This window comes from Metschnikowia bicuspidata, assembly GCF_001664035.1.
Source record: "Metschnikowia bicuspidata var. bicuspidata NRRL YB-4993 chromosome Unknown METBIscaffold_4, whole genome shotgun sequence".
NCBI classification, from domain to species: domain Eukaryota; kingdom Fungi; phylum Ascomycota; class Pichiomycetes; order Serinales; family Metschnikowiaceae; genus Metschnikowia; species Metschnikowia bicuspidata.
The window spans coordinates 1348875-1370189 of record NW_017387734.1 but is presented as its reverse complement, the minus strand read 5'-3'; the positions used below and the strand labels follow the sequence as shown (position 1 = coordinate 1370189).

The 21315-nt window shown below is 47.1% G+C and overlaps 6 protein-coding genes and 2 non-coding genes across 8 annotated transcripts; 6 read left to right on the top strand and 2 right to left on the bottom strand.

Annotated features, from left to right (window-relative positions):
• Positions 1 to 842: 842 nt before the first annotated feature.
• Positions 843 to 924, top strand: METBIDRAFT_t170. The gene has a single exon. It is a non-coding gene; the product is annotated as a tRNA-Ser (tRNA).
• An 88-nt stretch (positions 925 to 1012) lies between these two features.
• METBIDRAFT_32614 (uncharacterized protein) lies at positions 1013 to 2404 on the top strand. Its single transcript, XM_018856100.1, has one exon. It carries the CDS (start codon positions 1137 to 1139, stop codon positions 2127 to 2129), a length of 993 nt encoding a protein of 330 aa, XP_018711168.1. The 5' UTR covers positions 1013 to 1136; the 3' UTR covers positions 2130 to 2404.
• A 208-nt stretch (positions 2405 to 2612) lies between these two features.
• METBIDRAFT_43253 (uncharacterized protein) lies at positions 2613 to 3141 on the top strand (the record flags this gene model as incomplete). The annotated part of the gene is made up of 2 exons (XM_018857632.1): positions 2613 to 2644; positions 2790 to 3141. The coding sequence occupies 2 exons, from the start codon at positions 2613 to 2615 to the stop codon at positions 3139 to 3141; spliced, it is 384 nt and encodes a 127-aa protein (XP_018711167.1).
• A 108-nt stretch (positions 3142 to 3249) lies between these two features.
• Positions 3250 to 3872, top strand: METBIDRAFT_202322 (uncharacterized protein). Its single transcript, XM_018854945.1, has one exon. It carries the CDS (start codon positions 3357 to 3359, stop codon positions 3744 to 3746), a length of 390 nt encoding a protein of 129 aa, XP_018711166.1. The 5' UTR covers positions 3250 to 3356; the 3' UTR covers positions 3747 to 3872.
• A 766-nt stretch (positions 3873 to 4638) lies between these two features.
• Positions 4639 to 5294, top strand: METBIDRAFT_202328 (uncharacterized protein). The gene has a single exon (XM_018854946.1). The coding sequence runs from the start codon at positions 4848 to 4850 to the stop codon at positions 5205 to 5207; it is 360 nt and encodes a 119-aa protein (XP_018711165.1). The 5' UTR covers positions 4639 to 4847; the 3' UTR covers positions 5208 to 5294.
• PEP1 (type I sorting receptor) lies at positions 5005 to 9934 on the top strand. The gene has a single exon (XM_018856099.1). It carries the CDS (start codon positions 5382 to 5384, stop codon positions 9906 to 9908), a length of 4527 nt encoding a protein of 1508 aa, XP_018711164.1. The 5' UTR covers positions 5005 to 5381; the 3' UTR covers positions 9909 to 9934.
• A 73-nt stretch (positions 9935 to 10007) lies between these two features.
• METBIDRAFT_t167 lies at positions 10008 to 10079 on the bottom strand. Its single transcript has one exon. It is a non-coding gene; the product is annotated as a tRNA-Trp (tRNA).
• A 1721-nt stretch (positions 10080 to 11800) lies between these two features.
• RAX2 (Rax2p) lies at positions 11801 to 16046 on the bottom strand. The gene has a single exon (XM_018856098.1). The coding sequence runs from the start codon at positions 15844 to 15846 to the stop codon at positions 11848 to 11850; it is 3999 nt and encodes a 1332-aa protein (XP_018711163.1). The 5' UTR covers positions 15847 to 16046; the 3' UTR covers positions 11801 to 11847.
• Between the last annotated feature and the right edge of the window lie 5269 nt (positions 16047 to 21315).

Below are 21315 nucleotides of genomic sequence, written 5' to 3'. Positions count from 1 at the left end.
AAAAACAACAGTGCCTAGAAGTCCCTCATCAAGTCTGCGTATCATGAAAATTTCCCATATATTTGAGCTTAAGCTTTTAGCCCATAGGCGGCTGAAACAATTTAGTGAGCCGTTGAATGTCTACATCTATGAAACAACAATATTTCAGGAAGCTGCTCATAGGTGCATATGTGCAAATCATCCCAAACTTTTCTTCAGGACTACAATAAAAGCTTGATTCTCGAGACAAGAGTGATTGTGAATAGAATGGCCAGGTGGCCAAACGAGAGTAGATACTTTTGTCACTTTACTGTCATTTTCTGTTTCGAAAAACTTCCGTAATTGTTTTTGGTAGATTTGTGTAATGTTAAGGTATGCTTCGTATCTTTCGTTAATAGCCCTTTGATTCCCCCTGTTTGACGGAGCAAAGCCGTGAAACGTTTATGACAACAATTCAACAGCTCCCAGATAGGTACATTTTGTCGCTGTTTTGGTAGATTCATCTGATTGGAGCAAAAATTTACAGCAGTATATACAAAACCTTCAAACAGCTCCCATAAAGGTACCAAGTATCAGTCGGACCGCTTTAAAATTTCTCTTGGTACGCATCTGTTTACGCTTTTGGATATGACGTCATCGCATAGGACAAAAAGACAAGCGTTCTGTTGCAGTATCTTCAATTCATATGGCAAAGAGGAAGTAAAAAGCTCTTTCTAAGTCATTGTTTTGTCAACTGGTTGTTCTCCAAACTTCAACACATTTCAGAGCCCGAAAGACCTTCTGCGGGGTTTGCGCTCGACTTACTAGCCACGAACTACCCGCTATACAATGAGTAAATTAGATTCGCAGATAATTATGCAGTCGGCAACTTGTCCGAGCGGTTAAGGAGAAAGACTTGAAATCTTTTGGGCTTTGCCCGCGCAGGTTCGAGTCCTGCAGTTGTCGTTTTTTTTGATATCTTTTTGCTTTGCAACTCTTCCTGTCTGTTTCATTGGTCTCTTCTTCTTTTTGCCCCGCCTTTAATTCGGGCTGGCGCCGAGAACCATGTATGTCTACTTTGTCGGTGCGGAAACGGACCCAGGTACTGGGGCGCGGCCTCATTTAAATCTGCCGCAACAGGGCATGCGCTTCTTTTTGTACCCATTACTTCTTTGTCCATGAAGCAAATCTACACCCACACCCAGCTACTTGCGCTAAGGCACGAGTGCCAGGAGGAAGCGGCCCGAATGTTTTTTGCCGCCTGTAGAGCGCAATTGGTTTATCTGGATTTGCACTCGGATATCACTTACCGGAGCCACTCGCCAGGGCTCTACACCAGCCCTCATTCCAGGGTGTCTGTGCGCTACACTCTGCGCCCAGCACCCAAAAGTGACCTTTGCCGGGCCCGGGCCTCCAATGGGGGAGCCACGAAAATCCATCCCGGCTCCAGTAATTCTGGTGCCAGGCCAGGACGGGGTGCGAGGAAAAACGAGGTGCCAGCGTTCGAAAGCTTCCACCTAGTGAAGATCCCGCTGAGTTTCGGGGAGCTACCCCGGGGATCCAAGATCATCCGGGTGAAGCCGGGCATCCCGGTTCCGGCGAACGCCATCCCGGTGTCGATTGCCGAAATCTCGGAGGCCCGGCACGGCGCAGACACAACGCTGCAGCCCAAGCCAAAAGCCGCAAGTGGCCACGGCAGCAGCCCCAAGTGGAACGTCAGCTACGAGGCCCCCAGCGTGGATGGCGTGACGTATTTTGCCGCCGGCCCGCCCGAGGGCCCGGCGAATTTTGCCCCCTCTTGTCCGGAGAGCCCGGCGTATTTCACTGCCCCTGGCCCGGAGAGCCCGGCGTACTTCACGCCAGCCGCGGGCGGGGAGTGGGCAGGCACAGGCGCAACCGGAGCCAGGCTAGGCCCGGCCACGGACGCCAGCTCCGAGACTGTGGTGAGCTCGGAGAACAGGTTCCAGTACGCGCCGTATTTCGAGCCCTACATGCGCAAGCAGCTGGCGGCCGGCCCCCCCTGCGAGGGCTTGAAGGCCAAGGGAGTACCGGTGTTTCAGAGGAGCGACGCGGTGGCGGCCGCAATCACGCCCACCACGTCCTACGAGTCCGAGTCGGCCACGGAGTATTCGAGCGACAGCTCCAACATCCAGATCCAGCTCCCTGCATGAGGCAGGAGGGGCTGCAAGTCCCTGCCAAAGCCGGCGGGCGTGCACGCCATCCTTGCTGGGCCGAGGTCTTGGCGTGAATTGGCGGGCGGTGGTCCACGGCTCGGAGCGGCGAAAGAAGTATTGGAGGTATAAGCAGAAGCAGCGGAGCCAGCCCAGCCCGCGGGAGAGCGTGAGTACATACACATCCCCGGAATTATATATATATATATATATGTCTATATATATGTATCTATATGTGCATATATGTCTATATATGTACAGAAGTCGGCCATGCCGGGCGTCCCGGGGCCTAGTCCCGTGTTTCCCATGTCTCTCGAGCCTGTTGATTTATTACGCAATATTGGCGCGCGACTGGCCGGCCCGTCCGGTACATCTGGTGCGATCGCATCGCATGGGCCAAGGCCATCTGGTTCTGGGCACAGCTTCAGGCATCTGCTGAACGGATCAAGTGAAAAAAAGCCCCGAAAAACGACTCTCTTCAGAATGTCCGGCTGGCACTACCTCCGGATCAAAATGTGCGTATCAGGCCCATGCCGGCCAAACAGCCCTGCCAAAAACAAAAAAAAAGGTGGCCTCTCAGGCCCAGCTTGAAGCGTCCAAGGGCAACCAAAAAAATGAATTGAAACGAAAACCTCCGCCAGGCTACTAACATGGACGCAGCACGCCCGACCCGATTCTCGAGCAAAACAACAGACCGCTCTACAACAACATCGACGTGGACTTGCTCACGTGGCGCAGCATGCTCACGCATGCGTTGGGCCAGCTCTACGGGCTTCTGGGCGAGGCCAGCCATTTCGACGTGTTGGTGAAACAGACGCAGAAACCCGCGGTGGAGGCCGTGGTGCGCATCCAGGAGGCCGATGTGCACCGTTTCTGCACGAGTCTTCTGAACTACAGCTGCTGCCTCAGTGACTACTTGGGACAGGAGTACCCGGTGAGTGCGTATGCCCGGGTTGTGGACCGGCTGCCGTTTTTGGGTGTGGTTGTGGACGAGACGTTGGTGCGTGTTTGAGTGGGCGCGGCCCGGGGCCGGGGCCGGGGCCCTGAAGTCGCGGCCCTAGAATGGGTTTTTTTAGGTTGTTTCTGGGGAGTTTCTGCGAAGGTTCTGGGAAGTTTCTGGGTTGTTTCTGGGTAGATTCTGGGAAGTTTCTGGGTTATCTCTGGGCTACGGCCAAAGTTTGATGGACGGCTTATTCTGCCATGTTGAGAATGGACATGGCTGCCTAGATGGTCGCTACTTTTACGAGTTTCGTGACGATTTTGTGGATCAGACGTATAAAGCGAGAGCCGCGACGAAAGGTTGGCTCTGGAAGAAGCAGCCTCACGGAACAGAAGAGGCAAAGTCATATTCGGGCCGTTGTAGTTGTCTCTATGTTTGGGTCGCTGCATCGGTCCTTTATATCTGTTGTGGCTCTTTTATGTTGGCCCTTTTATGTTGTCCCTTTTATGTTGTCCCTTTTATGTTGTCCCTTTTATGTTGTCCCTTTTATGTTGTCCCTTCTATGTTGTCCCTTCTATTGCGGCCCCGACCTTGGGCCTATACACTGCGGCCCTGATAAAAATAAGAAAATAAAATCACCCAAAGGTGGGGTATCATTGAATATAAAGGAGTCATAGAATAATGACGTGATTAGATATGCTCAAATAAGTAGAAATAGAATTATTATACCTGTAATTATATATTAGATATAAGGTAAAACAATAAAGAAACTTATTAACAATAAAGTACAACTAGCAATAACATATGCTATCGTAGGATTTATTGCTGATATAAGTATAACTAGAACTAATGCCTCTAAAACTGAGTGTACAACCTAAGGAGAGAATTATCTTGAACACTACGGTATCCACTAAGGACAACAAGGTCTATGTGGGAGGAAATACGAATAAATCTTTGCATTGCGGCCGTGAAATTGGGGCCTTTTCGAGTCCTTTTTCGGGTCCTTTTTAGGTCCTTTCCGGGTCGTTACATCCGGGTCGTTGTAACAGTCCCTTATATGTGTTGTGGCTATTTAATCTTGTTCCTTAATCTCATCCCTTCATCTTGGCTCTTCTATATTGGCACTTTCATCGTGGCCCTGATATTGGGGCCTTTGCATTGCAGCCTTAAAATTATGGCCTTTTTGGGGCCTTTTCGAGTCCTTTTTCGGGTCCTTTTCGGGCCCGTTCTGGGTCTGTACATTCGGGTCGTTGTATTGTGTTCCCTTGTATGTTCGCCCTTTTATGTTGTCCCTTCTATATCGGCCTTCTATATCGGCCCTTTTATATTGGCCCTTTTAGTGCGGCCTGGTGCATGGGCCTGTACACTGCGGCCCTAAAATTATGTCCTTTCTAGGTCCTTTCTGGGTCGTTATATTCGGGTCGTTGTATTGTGTCTCCTTTTATGTTGTCCCTTTTATGTTGTCTCTTTTATGTTGTCTCTTTTATGTTGTCCCTTTTATGTTGTCCCTTTTATGTTGTCCCTTCTATGTTGTCCCTTCTATATTGGCCCTTCTATTGCGGCCCCGACCTTGGGCCTATACACTGCGGTCCTGATACTAGGGCCTTTACATTGTGGCACTTGAAGTGTGACCTTTTTGGGACCTTTTTGGGTCCTTTCCGGGTCTTTGTATCGGTCCCTTATATTTGTTGTGGCTCTTTAATCTTGTCCCTTTATCTTGTCCCTTTATCCTGTCCCTTTATCTTGGCCCTTCATCTTGTCCCTTTATCTTTGCCCAGATGGCCCCGGCCTCAATGCGCGCTCTGTGCGGCGCCACTCGAGCAAGTAAGAAAAGAGACAATGGCAGCGCGCCTTGGGCCACCCGGCCCCGCCACTACACGGCGCGGCCCCAGCCAACTTTTCTCGCCGGCCCCCAACTTTTCTCGCCGGTCCCCGACTTTTCTCGCCGCACCCCGATTTTACGAAACCGCCAAAACCCCCCGGGCGACTCTCCAGGTCTGCGTCCTCTCCACCGCAATCTCTCAGGATGCCCTCGCTGGCCAGCAAGTGTGCCACGGGCGCCAGCCCGGCCGGCCCCAGGCGCCGTCCTGCACAATGCGCCGTCTCGCCCCAGGCCGGCTCACCTCGCGCGGCCCTAGCGCCCGCCAACTACATAGCACCATCATCCAGCAACGACGCTTTGTCTGAGCCTTTTCCACACGTTTTTCGGAACAAACAAACAAACAAAAAACAAACAAAAAAAGACCGGACCCCAGTCTTCCAAAGCAGCGTCCAGCAAGAACACTGGATCCCAGAAACACATCCACTCGACCATGAGAGCCACGCTGCGGGCCCCTGTCTTCGCCGCGGCCGTAGTGCTCTTTTTTTGCCGGCTATGTCTAGCCCAGGACTTTCAGCCCGACGTGCACATGACGGCCTGGAACAAGCAGGCCGCGTCGCTGATCTCGTACTTCGACCAGTCGTCGCACGTGTTGGCGTTTTTCGACACGTTCGTGGCGCTTTCGACCGACGACGGCGCGTCCTGGACCGAGTTGCCGCTTTTCAAAGACAGCCCGCCCGTGCTCATCGAAATGGACCCGTTTTTCCCCGAACGAGCGTTTGCCTTCTCGCCGGGCTCGCGCCACTACGTGACCAACGACCGCGGCCAAAGCTGGCTGCTGTTCGAAATGCACTCGGCGAGCCAGAACCAGCCCATGTCCTCGTGGAACTCCGTGCAGGTGCTGTTGAACCGGGCCAACAAGGACTACGTGCTCCTCACGTTCGGCCACTGCACCGGCCTCTTTTCCTCCTGCGAGTCCGAGGTGTTCTACTCGAAAGACGGGCTCAAAAGCAACCCCCTCCCTGTGCTTGCCGGCGTGGAGAGGTGTGTATTCGCCCGCTCGAACCTGGACTTCGACCCGCTGGTGAGGCTGGAAACCATGTTCTGCTCCCGGAACGACGTCAACTCGTTTGGCCACGTGGTCAAGTCGAACCTCCTCAAGTCCACCGATTTCTTCCAGACCCACGAGGTCGTGGACCACATCTACATCAAACACGGCCAGATCATCGACGTGCGCGTCGAGTCGGCGTTCCTCGTGGTCGTGTTGAAGAAGGACAAGTTCAACGAGGCCCAGGTCACGTTGGTGGTGTCCAAAGACGCGGCCACCTTCCGCAGTGCCGACCTCGACTTTGAAATCACCTACGGCGCCATCATCTTCCTCAAGTCCACGCCCGTGTCCTTGCGCTTGTCGTTGTTCTACCAGGGCAGACACACCAAGGAGGAAGTGATGTACTTCTCCGACTCCAGCGGCCTCAAGTTCCGCAAAATCGCGAATGTCGGGCTCTTCTCTGCGTCCAGCTCCAACAACGTGGACGGCCTGTGGTTTGCGGACGTCAGGCTTTCCGAAAACAGCGCGGACATGCTCACAAGATACTCTTTCGATGACTGCAAAACGTGGGAGCCCCTCCGCATCATCGACGACGAAAGCTGCAAAGTCCAGGACGGCTGCTCTCTTCATTTCGTGCCCGAGATCGGCGCGAGCATGCATCCCACATCGATGCAAACACCTGACATTCTCGTGGCGCCGGGGGCCAAGGGCTCCTCTTTCAACTTGGACCTGGGCGTCGACACGTACGTCTCACGTGACGGCGGCGCTTCCTGGAAACTTGCGGTCGAGGGCCTCGCAATGCCGGCGTACGCTGATCGGGGCAATGTGCTTGTTTTGATGTCCCTCACTGTGTTTGGCGATGCCCTGAACAAGCTCCATTTCTCTTTGGACCAGGGCAAACTGTGGTCCACCTACGAGCTCGAAGTGGCTGTGTCACCTGTCAACATTGTCACATTGCTGGACTCGTCAACCACGAAACTTGTGGTTCTAGGCCGCAGCGGCGAAAATACCATTGCATACTCGGTTGATTTCAAGAACGCGTTTGGGGGCAAGACCTGTACAAAGGACGATTTCGAGAATGTAAATGCCCGTGTTTCGGCAGAGCTCGACGGGCCTACTTGTGTCCACGGCCACAAGTCCGCTTTTTCCAGGAGAAAGCAGGATGCGCAGTGTCTTGTGAAGGCAGGGCCTGGTGCCATCGAAACGAAGAATCTGCCTTGCGAATGTACTGCCGCAGACTTCGAGTGCTCACCTTACTTCAAGCTTTCCGACAAAGGAGCTTGTGTGCCCGTTAAAGATGAAATATCCAAGCTATGCCAGTCTTCTAAGAAAAAGAGTGTGAAAATCCCCCATCAGCAGCAAATCTCTGGGAACGATTGCTCTTTCTCGAAAAGCTCGAAGTCCGATTTCATCGCGGAGACCGAGTTTGACTGCAAGACCATCGAAGAGGAAAAGGGCGACTATGCCGAAGATGCTATCTCAGTCAAGCTTTCCACGTTTGAAGGTGTCCTCGATCAATACTCGTATGTGGAGAGCAATAACAGGTTAAGCAACATCTTGGTACACACCAACAAAAACGTTGTGCATGCATCAAACAATGGCGGATCATCCTTCGTTGATGTCCCTGTGGATGAAGATATTCTATTTTTTCTTGTTGGACCCGTCACGGAGACTGCAGTGCTTGTATCTTTGAGAAGTTTGTATTTTTCCACTGATGGAGGTAATACGTTCACGAAATTGCAATCACCAGGTATTCCTACCACTCTTGGGCAGCCAGTTTTATTTCACCCGGTTGACGCCAACAAATTTATTTTCATTGCCGCGGACCAACTGGGCTTGGACAGCATAACCTACTATACAGAGGATGGTGGAGCGTCATTCAAGAAAATGCCCATCAGTGCTAGCGTATGTGAATACGTTGCGGATCTGGTCGGTTCGGATCAGAACCTCATGTATTGTTTGACTGGAAACAGCGGCCAAAAAGAGCTAGTGTCTTCCACTGATTACTTCCAAACATCCACTGTTCTTTTCAAAAACGTTCTAGCATTTGCAAGTAAACCCGACTTTGTTCTTGTTGCAACCGTAACGGAAGAAAAGGCCTTGCAGTTGAAAATTACCTCTGACGGCACTACTTTTGCAGATGCAGACTTTCCCACAGATTTTACTGTGGATGCCCAAACCACATACACCATTTTGGAATCCCATCGTCATTCCGTATTTCTTCATATCACGACCGAGGATGGGGAAGGGAGAGAGTTTGGCTCTCTTGTCAAATCGAACTCAAACGGAACGTCGTATGTCTTGTCCTTGGAAAATGTGAACAGAGATCACCGTGGGTTTGTTGACTATGACAAGATTGATATTTTGGAAGGTGTTTTAGTTGCCAATACCGTTAGAAATCCTAACGGCAAGGGCCCAAAAGAGCTTAAAACTCAAATGTCTTTCAACGACGGAAGTCAATGGTCTTATTTGACTCCGCCATCGCTTGACTCCGAGGGTAAGAAATACTCCTGTATTGGGAGCCCACTTGACAGATGTTCCCTCAATTTGCACGGATTCACCGAGAGGCCCGACTACAGAGACACTTTCTCGTCGGCTTCTGCGATTGGATACTTGATCGGTGTTGGGAACGTAGGTGAATCGCTCAAGTCTTATGAAGATGCTTCCACTTTCATATCTGCCGATGGAGGTGTTACATGGAAAGAAATAAGTAAAGGCGTATTTTTGTGGGAATACGGAGACCGAGGAACGATCCTACTCTTGGTAAATGCGGTCGCAGCGACCGATGTATTTTTGTTTTCCACCGACGATGGAAATACCTGGCAAACTCACAAATTCGCAGACAAGCCAGTAAAGGTCAGAGATTTGGCTACTGTACCCACAGACACTGCAAGAAAGTTTGTTATTTTTGCCGAGGATGATAAAGATGCGTCGAAAACTCTTGTGTACTCGCTTGACTTCACCAACTTTTATAAGAGACAGTGTCAGATTGATTTGGATCATCCACTCAATGATGACTTCGAATATTGGACGCCCAGACATCCCGAGTCTGCGGATAACTGTTTGTTTGGTCATGAATCTCATTATTTACGGAGAGCTCAAGGCCACTACGACTGTTTTATTGGAGCAGCTCCCCTCAGTGAGGGAATGAAGACCGTCAAAAATTGCACCTGTAGTAGAAGAGACTACGAGTGTGACTACAATTACTTCAGGGACACAGACGGCACATGCAAACTCGTGAAGGGATTAAGCCCCCAGGACCGAAAGGAGCAGATGTGCAGCAAGCCCGGCACTTTCGAATATTTTGAGCCCACAGGATACAGGAAGATTCCGTTGTCCACTTGTGTTGGCGGAAAAACATTCGATTCATGGGATGTGCGTCCATGCCCTGGTCATGAAAAAGAATTCAATGAGGAGCATGGTCGGAACTTTACTTTTGGTAAGCTTTTGCTTCTCGTTCTTCTTCCAAGCGCGGTGTTTTTCGGGGCCACATGGTTTGTGTACGAGAGAGGCATCAAGCGAAACGGAGGCTTTGCGAGACTTGGGCAAATCAGGTTAGACGAGGACGACAACTTCCAACCCATTGAGGAGAATAATATCGATGTTGCTGTCAACCGTATAGTAAGAGGCGGGATCGTTGTGATTGCTGGCATCGTGGCCGCCGTGAAGACAGTTCGTAAAATCGACCGGAAGTTGCTTGAAAATGCTGCCAGAATTGCCTTTGGTCGCAGACCTGGACGTAGAGACTACGTCCGTGTGCCAGATGATGAAGACGAGCTTTTTGGAAACTTTGAAGATAACTACGAGGACGAATTGGGAGAGGCTGCAGATGTGAACTTCGAGGTTGACGATGAACCCGATCAATTTGATGATTTTGCAAGTAGCGAGCCAGCAGAAGCTGATGCACGTCTCTTTGATATTGATGACGAAGAATCCCAACCTCTTTCTGAATCTGAAGAGCCCCAGGTTTAATTCACATACGTTTACAATAAAGTAACTATTCAAATTGACTTCGTAGTGCTTTGTAAACAAAAGCAAATGAATCTAAAGATGTAAAAAACAAAAAGAATTTGACACGGACAGGAATCGAACCTGCAACCTTTTGATTTGGAATCAAAAGCTCTACCATTGAGCCACCGCATCTCCTTTGGTATGTAGAGGTCTGTAGTTTGTGAAACAGTAAAAACAATAGGATTGGTTTTCAAATGGATGTTTTATCACTCCTCTCAATGGACATATCACATACAATACGTTGTATTATGAACAAAAGCTATTGGACTTAAATTATGGTCGCGGGCCCTCAGGAAAACATATCCTATGGAACGATGACATTTAGTTCATTCTATGCAAGTGGTTGGCATTGGTTATGGGCGGAAGTCTTTTCACATCCCTCCAGTGACACCAAATAAAATGATGTTTCTTTGAAAAAAAAACCCAAAAACAACAATTTAAAAAAAAAATTTAAAAAAATAAAGGAGCTGCTTTGAGGGTTTTGTGTATACAATGCACTTACTTGGTTCCTTTAATCAGACGAATCTAACAAAAGAAGTACTAGGACAAGGGCCATACCACCGCCTGGAGATAGCTCACGATAAAATCATGAACAGATCAAACAAATTCTCACAAAAACTCACCCTGTTCTTCTATGAGTAAATTTAGCAGCAGTGAAAAGTGTTTTATTATATCTTGTTGTATAATTTTGTTTGTTTAATCAAATACAGCTATTAAAATAATCTGCCAAAAAGGCTGTACCGTATGATTGTTAAAGTTTAAAGAAATAGAGTAGGAATGAAAAGAAGGGGCTTTTGGTTTCACACAATTCTTTTGAAGATAGCCAAAGAAAAAGATAGCAAACACTTATAGGTGGTGAAGTAGACGAATACAATAACAACAAATCCTAAGATAGATGACAATAAATTGGTTCACAGTGCTGTCCCTTCTATCAGATGAAATTAACAAACTAAAAACGACACGGCCAAAACTTCAGATCTACCAAATGAGGAGACTTTTGAGTCAGTTATGCCCAAATGACAACGAATACTAGGATTTTCAACGTCCAAATATTGTTCAACTAGAAGCGTACTCGTGAGTATACATATTGTCCCTGAAATTATGAAGAGAATTTGTGATTTTTAAAACCCACATAAGACTCTATAGCGAGAAGAAACCCACCCAGTGTGTCCCAAATTTATCTCTGTAGTAATTCATCTGTATTTTTTTTTCGTATATTTTAAAAGGAAAGTCTTAGAAATATGCTGCTAAAACCGACACACGGCTGATATATCGAGGTCCTTTCTTCATTAGTATCAATTTTGAGATGCGACTAATGCGATTACATTTTTAAAAATGAACACCGAATTTAAGGTCTTTAGGAAAAGATACTGTAGCAAGAGCTTGTGCTTCTTTATGCTCTAATGACTTGAAGTCTTAGATTTATATCTTAAGTTATTCAACTCCCAGTACAAGGGATGAACATGCTATATAAAAATCATTTTCTTAATATAAATGCACGTTGAGCATTGCTAATCACTTAGCCAAAATACAACACGCCTCTTTTGAAAAAATGGAATTCGCATAACATTCTTGTAAGCCAACCTACAAGGAAAATTTCACCTTTTCTGAAACTCAAACTTTCAAATCTTTATCATTGATCATCATAGTGGTAGAATCCCTTTGAACAAAAATTATTTTTAAGAGGCCTTTTGACAACACTAGCGATTCTTGAGGTAGAGTGAGATCACATGTTTCAATCATTTTTATGTAAATGATATATCTTCCGTCAACCATTCAAAAAGAAGGCGTTTTCAAATTCGACTGTCATGTTCACATACATAGCTAGTAGTACACGGGACCCGAAAGAGCTTAAAAAGTTGTATATTCGTAATTCATTATATATCAAGTAATCTGAGAATTAATAGTTTCTTTGCGCGTCCATCTCGTGAATCAAGTCCTCGGGCCTCACGATGTCCATCATCTCATCCTCATGGATCCTTTGATCAGACTTGTCTTTTCTACCTGATTCTCCCATCATGAAAAAGATGGGAATCATATACAACAAGCCAAGCAAGGCGGTAGAGCCAAGCGCGCAAGCCAAAGAAACTCCAACGACTTGGCCAGTGGTCATCTGGTTTGTTGATGTCTCTAAATCACTAGATGATTGAGATTTATAAAGTTCTTCAAGGAGCAATGAGTTGACATTTCCAACATTGGAGTCTTTCAGAGTGAATACATATGGAATCCAATTGGTTCCATCAAACAATGCCAAGTTTACCATGCCGTAGTTTGTTAAGTTGAAAAAGCCAGATAACAACAAGGCTTGATCTCGATCAAAGTATGTTTCATTCAGATTGTTCGAGTTACTCTCGCTGAGTTGCACGAGTTTCAAATCGGTGAGCTGCGTTTGTGCAGACAATTCGATGTCATCATCGATTCTCGACCAGGTGTTTCCATCGTAGCCCATGACAAAATCAGTGCCGATGGCAGCCATTCTCATAGCCAAACTTTTATCAGCGTTGTCATTCATAATAAACTTCAGCACAGTTCCAGGAACAGCGATATTGTTGATGTTGTCTCCAGCAGTTTCAAAGTCGTTTTCACCAAAATCGTACATGACAAAGCTTGCTTCTGACCTGTTTAATGTCAAGTTGCCACTGAGTAAAATTGAGCTCGATGAGATAAATTTGGCGTCTGTAACAGTCCCACTGAGCAGGGCTGACAGAGAACTCGAGTATGGACTAATCCAGCGTGTGTTTTCAATATCATACAAACACACCGATGCGCAACCTAAAGAGCCTGCAAAATCGAAGTTCCCTCCGACAAGGAGTTGTGAGCTTTGATCATAAAGTGCCAATGCGTTGACTTCGAGCAGGGAACCATCAGACGTTGAGAGGTCTGGAGGTTGAATGCTTGAAAAAGTGTCGTTCGTCAAACTGTATACAAGAAGACCGGCAACATCAGAGTTGTGTATGGTTGCTGAGCCGTTTGTGCCAATGAACAATAGATCATCATCTGTATCCACGTAGAGCTTAGACACAAAAGTGTCATTTTGCCACTCGATCGTATCTTGAAGGGGTACGGCGATGTCATTCACCAATAAAGCGACATTTTCTATAGAGTTATTGGAGATGAATGTACCACCGATAACACTGAAAGTTTCGTTTAGGTAATATGATATGCGCACCGAACCTTCTGTGATGGCGACGTCAAAACTGGAAAGCTCTTCGCTGTTCAGTAAGTATGCCTGATCTCTTTCGTAAAAATCCATGATGCCGAAGGATGAACCACCAATAACTTGTTGCTCATCATCGAGAGAGACTGCTGAAGTAATGTCGAGTTTGTCTCTGGTATTTGACCATTGTTTGTTGGAATTATCCCATGGAAGGTAAACGCCATCCGAGGTTGAAAAAATGAAAAACTCTGTACCGTTTAACACAATGGATGAAAATTGGGAAAACAGATCACCAATATACGAGTTACCGAATGAATACCATTCATTTTGGTAAAAGAGTGCAAAGTTGTTCGCTGTTGTGGTAGATGAGTTTCCATCTGCCAAATTGCTCAAGCCATCAGATTCACTAATAGTATACTCGCCCAAGGCCAAAATACCACCATCAACATCGTAAATTGAGGTTATTGAATCATTGAAAGTCGCACCGAGTATTGTCTGATCGTCTCGTTTCACAAAACGCTTCGTTATGGAGGAGATTTCGGTATCATTGGCAGTTGAATTGTATCCATCAACTGCAAGCGTAATTAAGTTGTTGTTCAGCAAAGAAATATCCAGAGAATCCAAGTTCCCGTGTAAGAATATGAGTTCGCTTCCAGATGCATAGACAACATTTGTAATTGACGAATCATTCGACAAATTTCCACTCAAAACATTGATTGTGGAGTTTCCCACGTATGTGTTTGTGTCCTTGATGATGATTTGATCATCTATGTTCTCGAAAACCGAATCTTGAGAAAACGTAGAGAAGTTTGCCAAGGAATATTCGAATAAGCCATTCAAGGACATTGTCGTAATGTATGATGAGGTGGTGTTTGTTGTAGAGTTAGTGGAGTCGAATAAGACAGATTCGTCCAAAAATAAAATGTTGGATACCACTTTATCGATCACAACCCACGGGCTGGTCGCAGATGAATCTATCGCACTAATAAAATCCACCTGAACCCGATTTCTTCGATTGTCTGAGGATGAGCCGTTCAAATGGCCAGAGTATAGATAGTCAAATTTGTCGTCAAGATTATTTTGATAAATGATGTTTGTCGATAAGACCTGATCGTAGTCGTCAATCAAAGTCACGTTCACCAAGGACCGTTCGGAGCAAGAACCATCTGCAGTACACCCAGGCGTGTAAAAGAGGATGGAGTAGTCGCCCGAGTATGAAATGTTTGGATACAACGTCATTGAAGACGAGTCGTCGACAATTGAGACCAAGTAATTGGTGACAGTCTCGGAGTCAGTAAGAGACAGGACTGCTTGCCAAGTACCGCTCTCAATCACAGCGGAGTTTGAAGCCTGGTCCGACTCACTACCGCAGTTCAGTTCATTAAGTGTATCGTTTCCGTAGACCGTTATGGCGTCCAGGTACAATTCAAAGCCGGAAAATTCGCCTCTTGATCCATACCAGCCAACAGTAGACAAAGTGAATGCATCGACCAGGATATCATTTACAAGAGCGAATTCCTGGAAATCGCGGCCGTAGCCCACGCTGCGGGTTTTTGTTTCCGAGTCGAGGTACCGAAAGAAAGAGCCGTTCTCATCCAGATAGACAGAGTCGTCATCGGAATATGAGTCAGCGTCATCCACGTTCAGATCGGCGCTCCCCTCCAAGGTTGATGAGAGTTGCAAGGGACACCATGCATCGCAGTAGGCGATTTGGTTCGTGGCGGGGTCGACGTAGGTAAGGTTCATGATACCATTGTTCGGAAAAGTGTAGAAGCGAAATGTGCTGATGCCATTCAGGGTGTCGTCTGGCACGTAGATGCGAATTTTTGTCGGGGTGATGCCCTGCATCTCTAACGGAAGCTCCGCAGACCATTCACCACCACTCGCGTCCTCGAGAGCCCAAGTGGAGCTCGTTGCAGGGCAGATGACAGCGCTGTCGTCGTTCGAAGAAAGGCCGTTGACGTTCAGGAACGTGGCGTATTTCAAGGAGATGAGCTGCTCGGCCTGTATTAGCGTTGTGTTGGTCGAGTTGGAGGTTCCCTCCGTAGAGACAGAAACGTTATGCATGAGAAGTTCCGGGAGCCCCAATGTGTGGAAGGAGCCGCCGAAGATGATGGAGCCGTCATCCGCGTCGGGCGGGTACTTTGCGATGGCGCTGATGGAGGCGTTCTCGCCAAAGCCAAGAAAGGGCAAGGTTTCGAGCAGGCCAGACGCGAGGTTGTAGATGGCGGCGCCGTAGGTGCTGTTGAAGTCCAAGTCTCCGCCGAGGTAGATGAGGTCGCCATCGACAAGAGTGGCGAGCACGGAGCCCGAGGCCGCGGCAGTGCCCAGAGCCAGGTCGAGGAGCAGCGTGGCCTCCAGCAGCGAGAGGTTGAAGATGATGGGCGGAGTCATTGTGTCGCCGTTGACGGACGAGAAGGAGCCCAGCACGAGCACGGCGTCCGCCGCGAGCCGCAGCACCTGGGACACGGCGCCGCCGCCTAAGGAGGCGACGACCAGCGAGGCACCCGAGGTCAGGTTGCGCAAGTAAAGTGCCAGGGAGTTGGCCGGGGCCGTGGCGAGAAAGGCCGAGGCGTTCTCGGCGTTGTAGAAGGAGACGCCGTCAAAGTCGCCCAAGAGGCCGATGCGGCCGCCGGTGGCATCGAAGTCCACTGCCGGGCGCGACACCGCGGCGGCCGCGAGCGCAAAGCACATCACGAGCTGGGCCCGTAGTAGGGTGCCTAGTAGTGTGGTGGAATGCATTATAAAGGGGGAGTGTCTGAGGTGCGAAAAGCGCGAGTGGGAAGGGGAATATATGACCGGGGAGTCTGTAGCCAAAGGCGGGCCGGGAAGACACAGGCAGAGCGAAAAGCAAACGGGGTAGCAAGGGCCGGAGCAGGGGCGGCGGGGAAGCGAGTGTCGGGGGGAGTGTCAGGAAGAGCGCCAGGAAAAACACAGCGGAGCTCCAGGAAAAAAACCGGTGGGGCCAGCGGGAAGAATAGGTGGAGGGCCAGGGCTCCCAGCAGAAGCAGAGCCGCTAGCCGCGGCGCGGGCCTGCATAGAGTGCGGTGCGCAGAGGATATCCCAAACAGGCAGCACGGGGCTTGGACTCCAGAGGGCCGTGCTGCAAATTTCTCGCTGGCGCGGCGGCAAAATATATGGGGCTGATGGCTGCAATTAGGGATACGGGGCCAGTTAAACTCGGGTGGTTTGATTGAACTTCCGATCTTTGTTAGCATAAAGCTGCGGGTATGTGCTAGGAGTTCGGGGGTGCCGACACACATTGGGTGGAGGTGCTGGGGGTTTTGTTAGTCTTTTTGGTGGTATGTTAAGTGTGACTTGTCGTGTTTTGGTGGTTTTGGTGGTAAGTTATGGCGGCATGTTATGGGGGTGATTTTGAGGGTGATTCTGTGGTGATTTAGAGTCTTTTTGGAGGTGATTTTAAGGGTGATTCTGGGGTGATTTAGAGTCTTTTTGGGGGTGTTTTTCGGGTTATTCTGGGTTTATTCTGGGGTTATTTTGGAGGTGTTTTGGTGGTTTTGGTGAGATGGTTTGATATTCCAGGTGAAGCTCTTGTGTTTCTGGCACGGTATACTTTGTGTGTTTTGTGTGTGGCATGTCATGGTTGGTGCTTTTTTGTTTGTCGCTTTTTTGTTTGGGGCTGTTTTTGGGGCTGTTTTTCTTTGGCGCTGTTGTTTGGCGCTGTTTTTTATGGCGCTGTTTTTCATGGCGCTGTTTTTTTGGCGCAGTTGTTTGGTGCTGTTTCACTGGCGCTCGCCGCACCTGGCGCCTGGCACGTGACGCAGGCTCCGGCGCTTCACTGCGGCATGCCAGGACCCGTATTTGGGCCCCTATTTGGCGCCCTCAACGAATGGGTGTCAATTCCAAATTTAGGCGTGCGGGCGAAAATCGCTCCAATTGCCGCTGTTACTTGTCGATCCGACTGCAAGATGTGGGCCATCCCACAATCAGCCGCACAGGCAGGCCCGCTTGCGAGTGGCCCCACGCAGGCCCGCCCGGTGTAAAAATAGACACAGAGATAAGAAAGAATAGCACGAAGCATAAGGCACAGGGTGTGCCGAGATCTGGGCGGGGCCCTTCGCGGCGATCTGTGGCTATATTTTCTCTTCTGATTAGTCAGAGCTTCTCGAGGCACTGCAGCGCAGGAAAAGCGCAGCTATACATTGTTGTATTGTGCGTTTGATAATGAGCGCGTTCTTGTATTGAGCGTGTTATTGTATTGAGCATGTTCTTTTAGTGGCAGGTTATGAGTGCGAGGTCCTCTAGGGCCATACGGCATAAGGCATGGGGCCATACGGCATAAGGCATGGGCATGGAAAATCATCGGGCTGTGCCTTGAAACCAGTAAAAAAGACCAGGGCGAGATTCACAGGGTTTCAAAAAAATCCCACAGGCCTGCCGCTGGATTTTTCTCGGATCTATTGCATTTCCTTTACTGGTGGCACTTATCTCCAGCTGCTCATAAGCCTGGTGGGCCGGGCCGCGCGCGCCCAATGGGGCGGAAACGTATATACAACGCCTGCACCCGAGGGCCGCTTATGGCTAAGTATGCCGAGCCTCGTATGGACAATCCTGGGTTGCAATAGTCATGTGTTCTGTTTGTCACCGCTTAAATGTGCACGGGTGGCAAGTGAAGAGACTAGCCAGTAGAGAAATTTTATTGCGGCTGAAAAAGGGGATTTCGTACGAGGTAGCAGTTGTGTGGCGAGGCGCTCCATAACTAGTGAGGCGTCAGGTAATTTCGTGAATTCTGGTTGAGGCTATTGTCTCACTCACCTCACGTAAAGGATGCAGAACGATTCCACTACTCAACCAAAGTAGAACGGGCCAAAGCAGAATGAGCAAAAGTAGATATTCTAAAATAGACTGGAACAAAATAGACTGGACCAAATTAGAATGAATCAAAGAGGCCAAAATAAACCGGAACAAAGCAGAACGAGTGATTTCAAATAGTGCCCACATTGGACCACAAACTAAGACTTGCGATAATCTTCAACACCCTTCAGCAAACCATCAGCTCAAAAGTAGACTCAATCTATTTAGCTCATCCATCGAGTCTCTTTCAGATCTTTGAAAACATATACAAGAAGAAAGGGGGTGAAGAGCACTGGTGGAAAAACTTTTGGGCCCCATGGTCGCACTCTTTTATTGGTGGACCAATACTATTCAAAAGTATGAACCACATAATATTTGGGCAGAACGTATGAGCCGTACTTTTCGAAAAGACCTTGGCTGTGCGAAAATCATACAAATATGACTAGAAGGAATCGTCAACTTGCCCTAGTTGCAAATCAAATAAACTCCTCCAGATGCTTCAAAACTGGGTCCATGGAACAATTCAGTTCCATGAAACTTCGAGCATGCTGAAAAATAGATAAACGTCTTGAACGGGGTTCTTTCTGTGCGGACTAACTCAAAAACTTCCCCGGTCTGAAATTCCGACTTGTGTGCGTATTGTCCATCTTCATATCATTACCTTCTTTCATTATAGCCTTACTAATGTCAAATCCCAGTTGTTAGACCTGAGAAATCAGTCATGAATATGACTTTCACTTCATTGTCAAAATAATTGCTAAAAGGAAGAAAGAAAAATGCACTCGGGCCTCACAATTCACCAAACCCTCACAGCCGAAAGACCGAACAATATAAACTCGTACATAGAACCCAGCAAAATCACATTCAGAGACCTGACAAAATCCAAGAAATAAGAAAAAATTCCAGTCCACTCATCACAATCATATGGCGCAAGCCGTTATTTGACTGAAATCGCAAGGACTTTTTAGGAAACACGAAATCATCTCTAGCTGTATATGTAAGTCTGGCCGGGCTTGAGATACTGCTCAAGATCTATACATTGCAGAATTTCAAGGTTCAAGTTTGAAGAGACTCCTGTATCGTTTGACGCACTTCCGGCTAATATACGTTCCATTGGCCCATCGAATGCAAGCCCCACTCTAAGATGTTTCATTTTCTCCGCTAGGAAACTCCAGCAACCTTATAACTCGTATCCAACATTGCATTGTCTTGTGCTAAACCTTCTTATCAAATTTCTTTAAGGAGATTTCCTAGAAAAAGCCTATATAATATCTCCTCCCATAAAACTTTTTTTTGTTCATCATAATTAAATTGAAATATGCAATTGAAATCTGGCAGCACCACGCCTCAGAACCACCAGTGTTTTTTCATGACTCGACTGAAGCACGTTCAAGGTATTGAAATCGGTTTTAGGGAAGATTTTGGGTTTAATTTGACAAAAATCTTTTATGGAGTGCCCTAATATTCTCTTATACTCAATTGTGCTCGACATTGCCAACAGTGGTGAGGAAGTACAAGTTCCCATTTCAGATCGGTGTGGGATTTATCGAAACATGAATAAAAAATAAATAACAATAGGTGAGACCAAACTGAGTCAAACATCCTTTTGATCTCATGTCAGAAAAATTTGGAAAGTACTCAGGTTTTAGAAGTCTGTGAGCGCTGAAGGGAAACTTTGATTATCACAAATCTCTACTTACTGCATAACTAGGTGACAGCCATTTGGAGATGCTGAATCTGAGCCGCGAAATTTGCTTGGTTTTAAATTGTTGCAGCATGAGATCAGAAAATACTGGTCTCTCATCTTCTCAACCGAAACATCATACTTTGAGCGGCGTTGAAGGTGTAATTGTCTGCAGTTGCATACAACACCAGGGAAAACATAAACGGGAAATTTGAAGGTATTGCAATATTAATTCAAGCTGATAAAATCCACTAAATTTATTTGTTGTATTAGGACTCAATCGAGACATTATCATTCTTTGTTCGATGGGAGACAAGCTCTCGCAGGTATCGTAGAGACCCCCGTGCCAATCTGACCAAGCCTTCGAGCTACCAGCTCAGATTCATAGACAAAAAATTAAGAACTAACACTTGAATCAAAAGCAGAATTTTGGAAGCTCCAAAATTGGAGAAAAACAACCACAATAACCCAAGACTTTTGAAACCCTAAGTATTCTTTCTATCGAGACAAAAAGAACAAATACCGCCAGTTAAATCGGCTCATGTATCTCGCCTTAAAACCAAGTCTGTTGTCAGATTTATTTGTATTTGTCTTTTAGTCAAAAAAGTAATACAACTTGCTAGAAAGTCTTCCGGAGGGATGCGTGCAGCCGAAAGTTGTACACACCTTTATTAATAAATTCCCAATCTATGAAAGCTGCTTTTGGTATATTGATTTCGTTCGGCTGGCTTGCGAGTTCGTAGCCTACTCTGTTTGATACTAACCTATCTAGGAAAGTGCTTGGCAACCGTAAATTGTGAAGTACAAATTCAAAATAATACCCCCTTTAAATTTCCAATAGCCTCATTCTTTAAAGCCATAACGCCGCCTTGCACAAATCAGCATTTGATATAGCGTAGGTTATTTCGAACATATAACCAGAAAGCCGCAAATACAAAATGGATGTAACCGCCAGGGTTTGAACAGCTCAACATATTCTACATAAAAATGGGTAATACCTTTAACAAAAAGCGGACAATCCACGATGAATCTATTTACAGGCCTTGCTTTTTAGAAAAACCCCCAACATTAAGGCAGTTCGTATATAACTCCAAGTCATACTCGACCTTGCCTGAAATCACAATCATTGAGTTAGAGCAGTGGCCCTCAAACATAATAACTAGTAATGAAATTGGAGCAAAGCCAAAATAATAAGATATTCCCAAAACAACCATCATTCAACAAAAAAGCATAATCCGTATGGGCCACCAGTCAGAAATCAGATCTTTTTTGCTGCAACAGCCTGGGTCATAGTCGGACCCAAAGTTCCTTACCAGTATTAAATACCAGCTGGAACAAAAAACCGCCAGCATTTCGAAAAGCAAAGAAAAGGCCTTGAAGGAAACATTATTATTTGAGTGTCCAAAGATGCTTCTCCAGATGGTACTCCTAATTAACCAGCTTAGATTTGTGATTTTGAGGATGTTCGAAATGGCACTGCCGCAGAGCCTGGGAGAATTGGACCCGGAACGTTATATGGATTCATCAACACTCGAACAGAGCATTCAAAACAAAATAAGGTCCAAAGACAAAACCCAAAATCAGACACTTTGTCAATGAAAGAAAAAGTTCATTTCAAACAGTCACCAAATCCATGCCCTCATTCATATTTTCCTCAGATAGCACTTGATGCCGATCGGTGCGGCCCCGAAAAGCGATACGAAAAGGTATTA

Coding starts and splice junctions, on each gene's coding strand:
- PEP1 (XM_018856099.1), top strand. CDS start 5,382: ATGAGAGCCACGCTGCGGGCCCCTGTCTTCGCCGCGGCCGTAGTGCTC.
- METBIDRAFT_202328 (XM_018854946.1), top strand. CDS start 4,848: ATGGCCCCGGCCTCAATGCGCGCTCTGTGCGGCGCCACTCGAGCAAGT.
- RAX2 (XM_018856098.1), bottom strand. CDS start 15,846: ATGCATTCCACCACACTACTAGGCACCCTACTACGGGCCCAGCTCGTG.
- METBIDRAFT_202322 (XM_018854945.1), top strand. CDS start 3,357: ATGGTCGCTACTTTTACGAGTTTCGTGACGATTTTGTGGATCAGACGT.
- METBIDRAFT_32614 (XM_018856100.1), top strand. CDS start 1,137: ATGAAGCAAATCTACACCCACACCCAGCTACTTGCGCTAAGGCACGAG.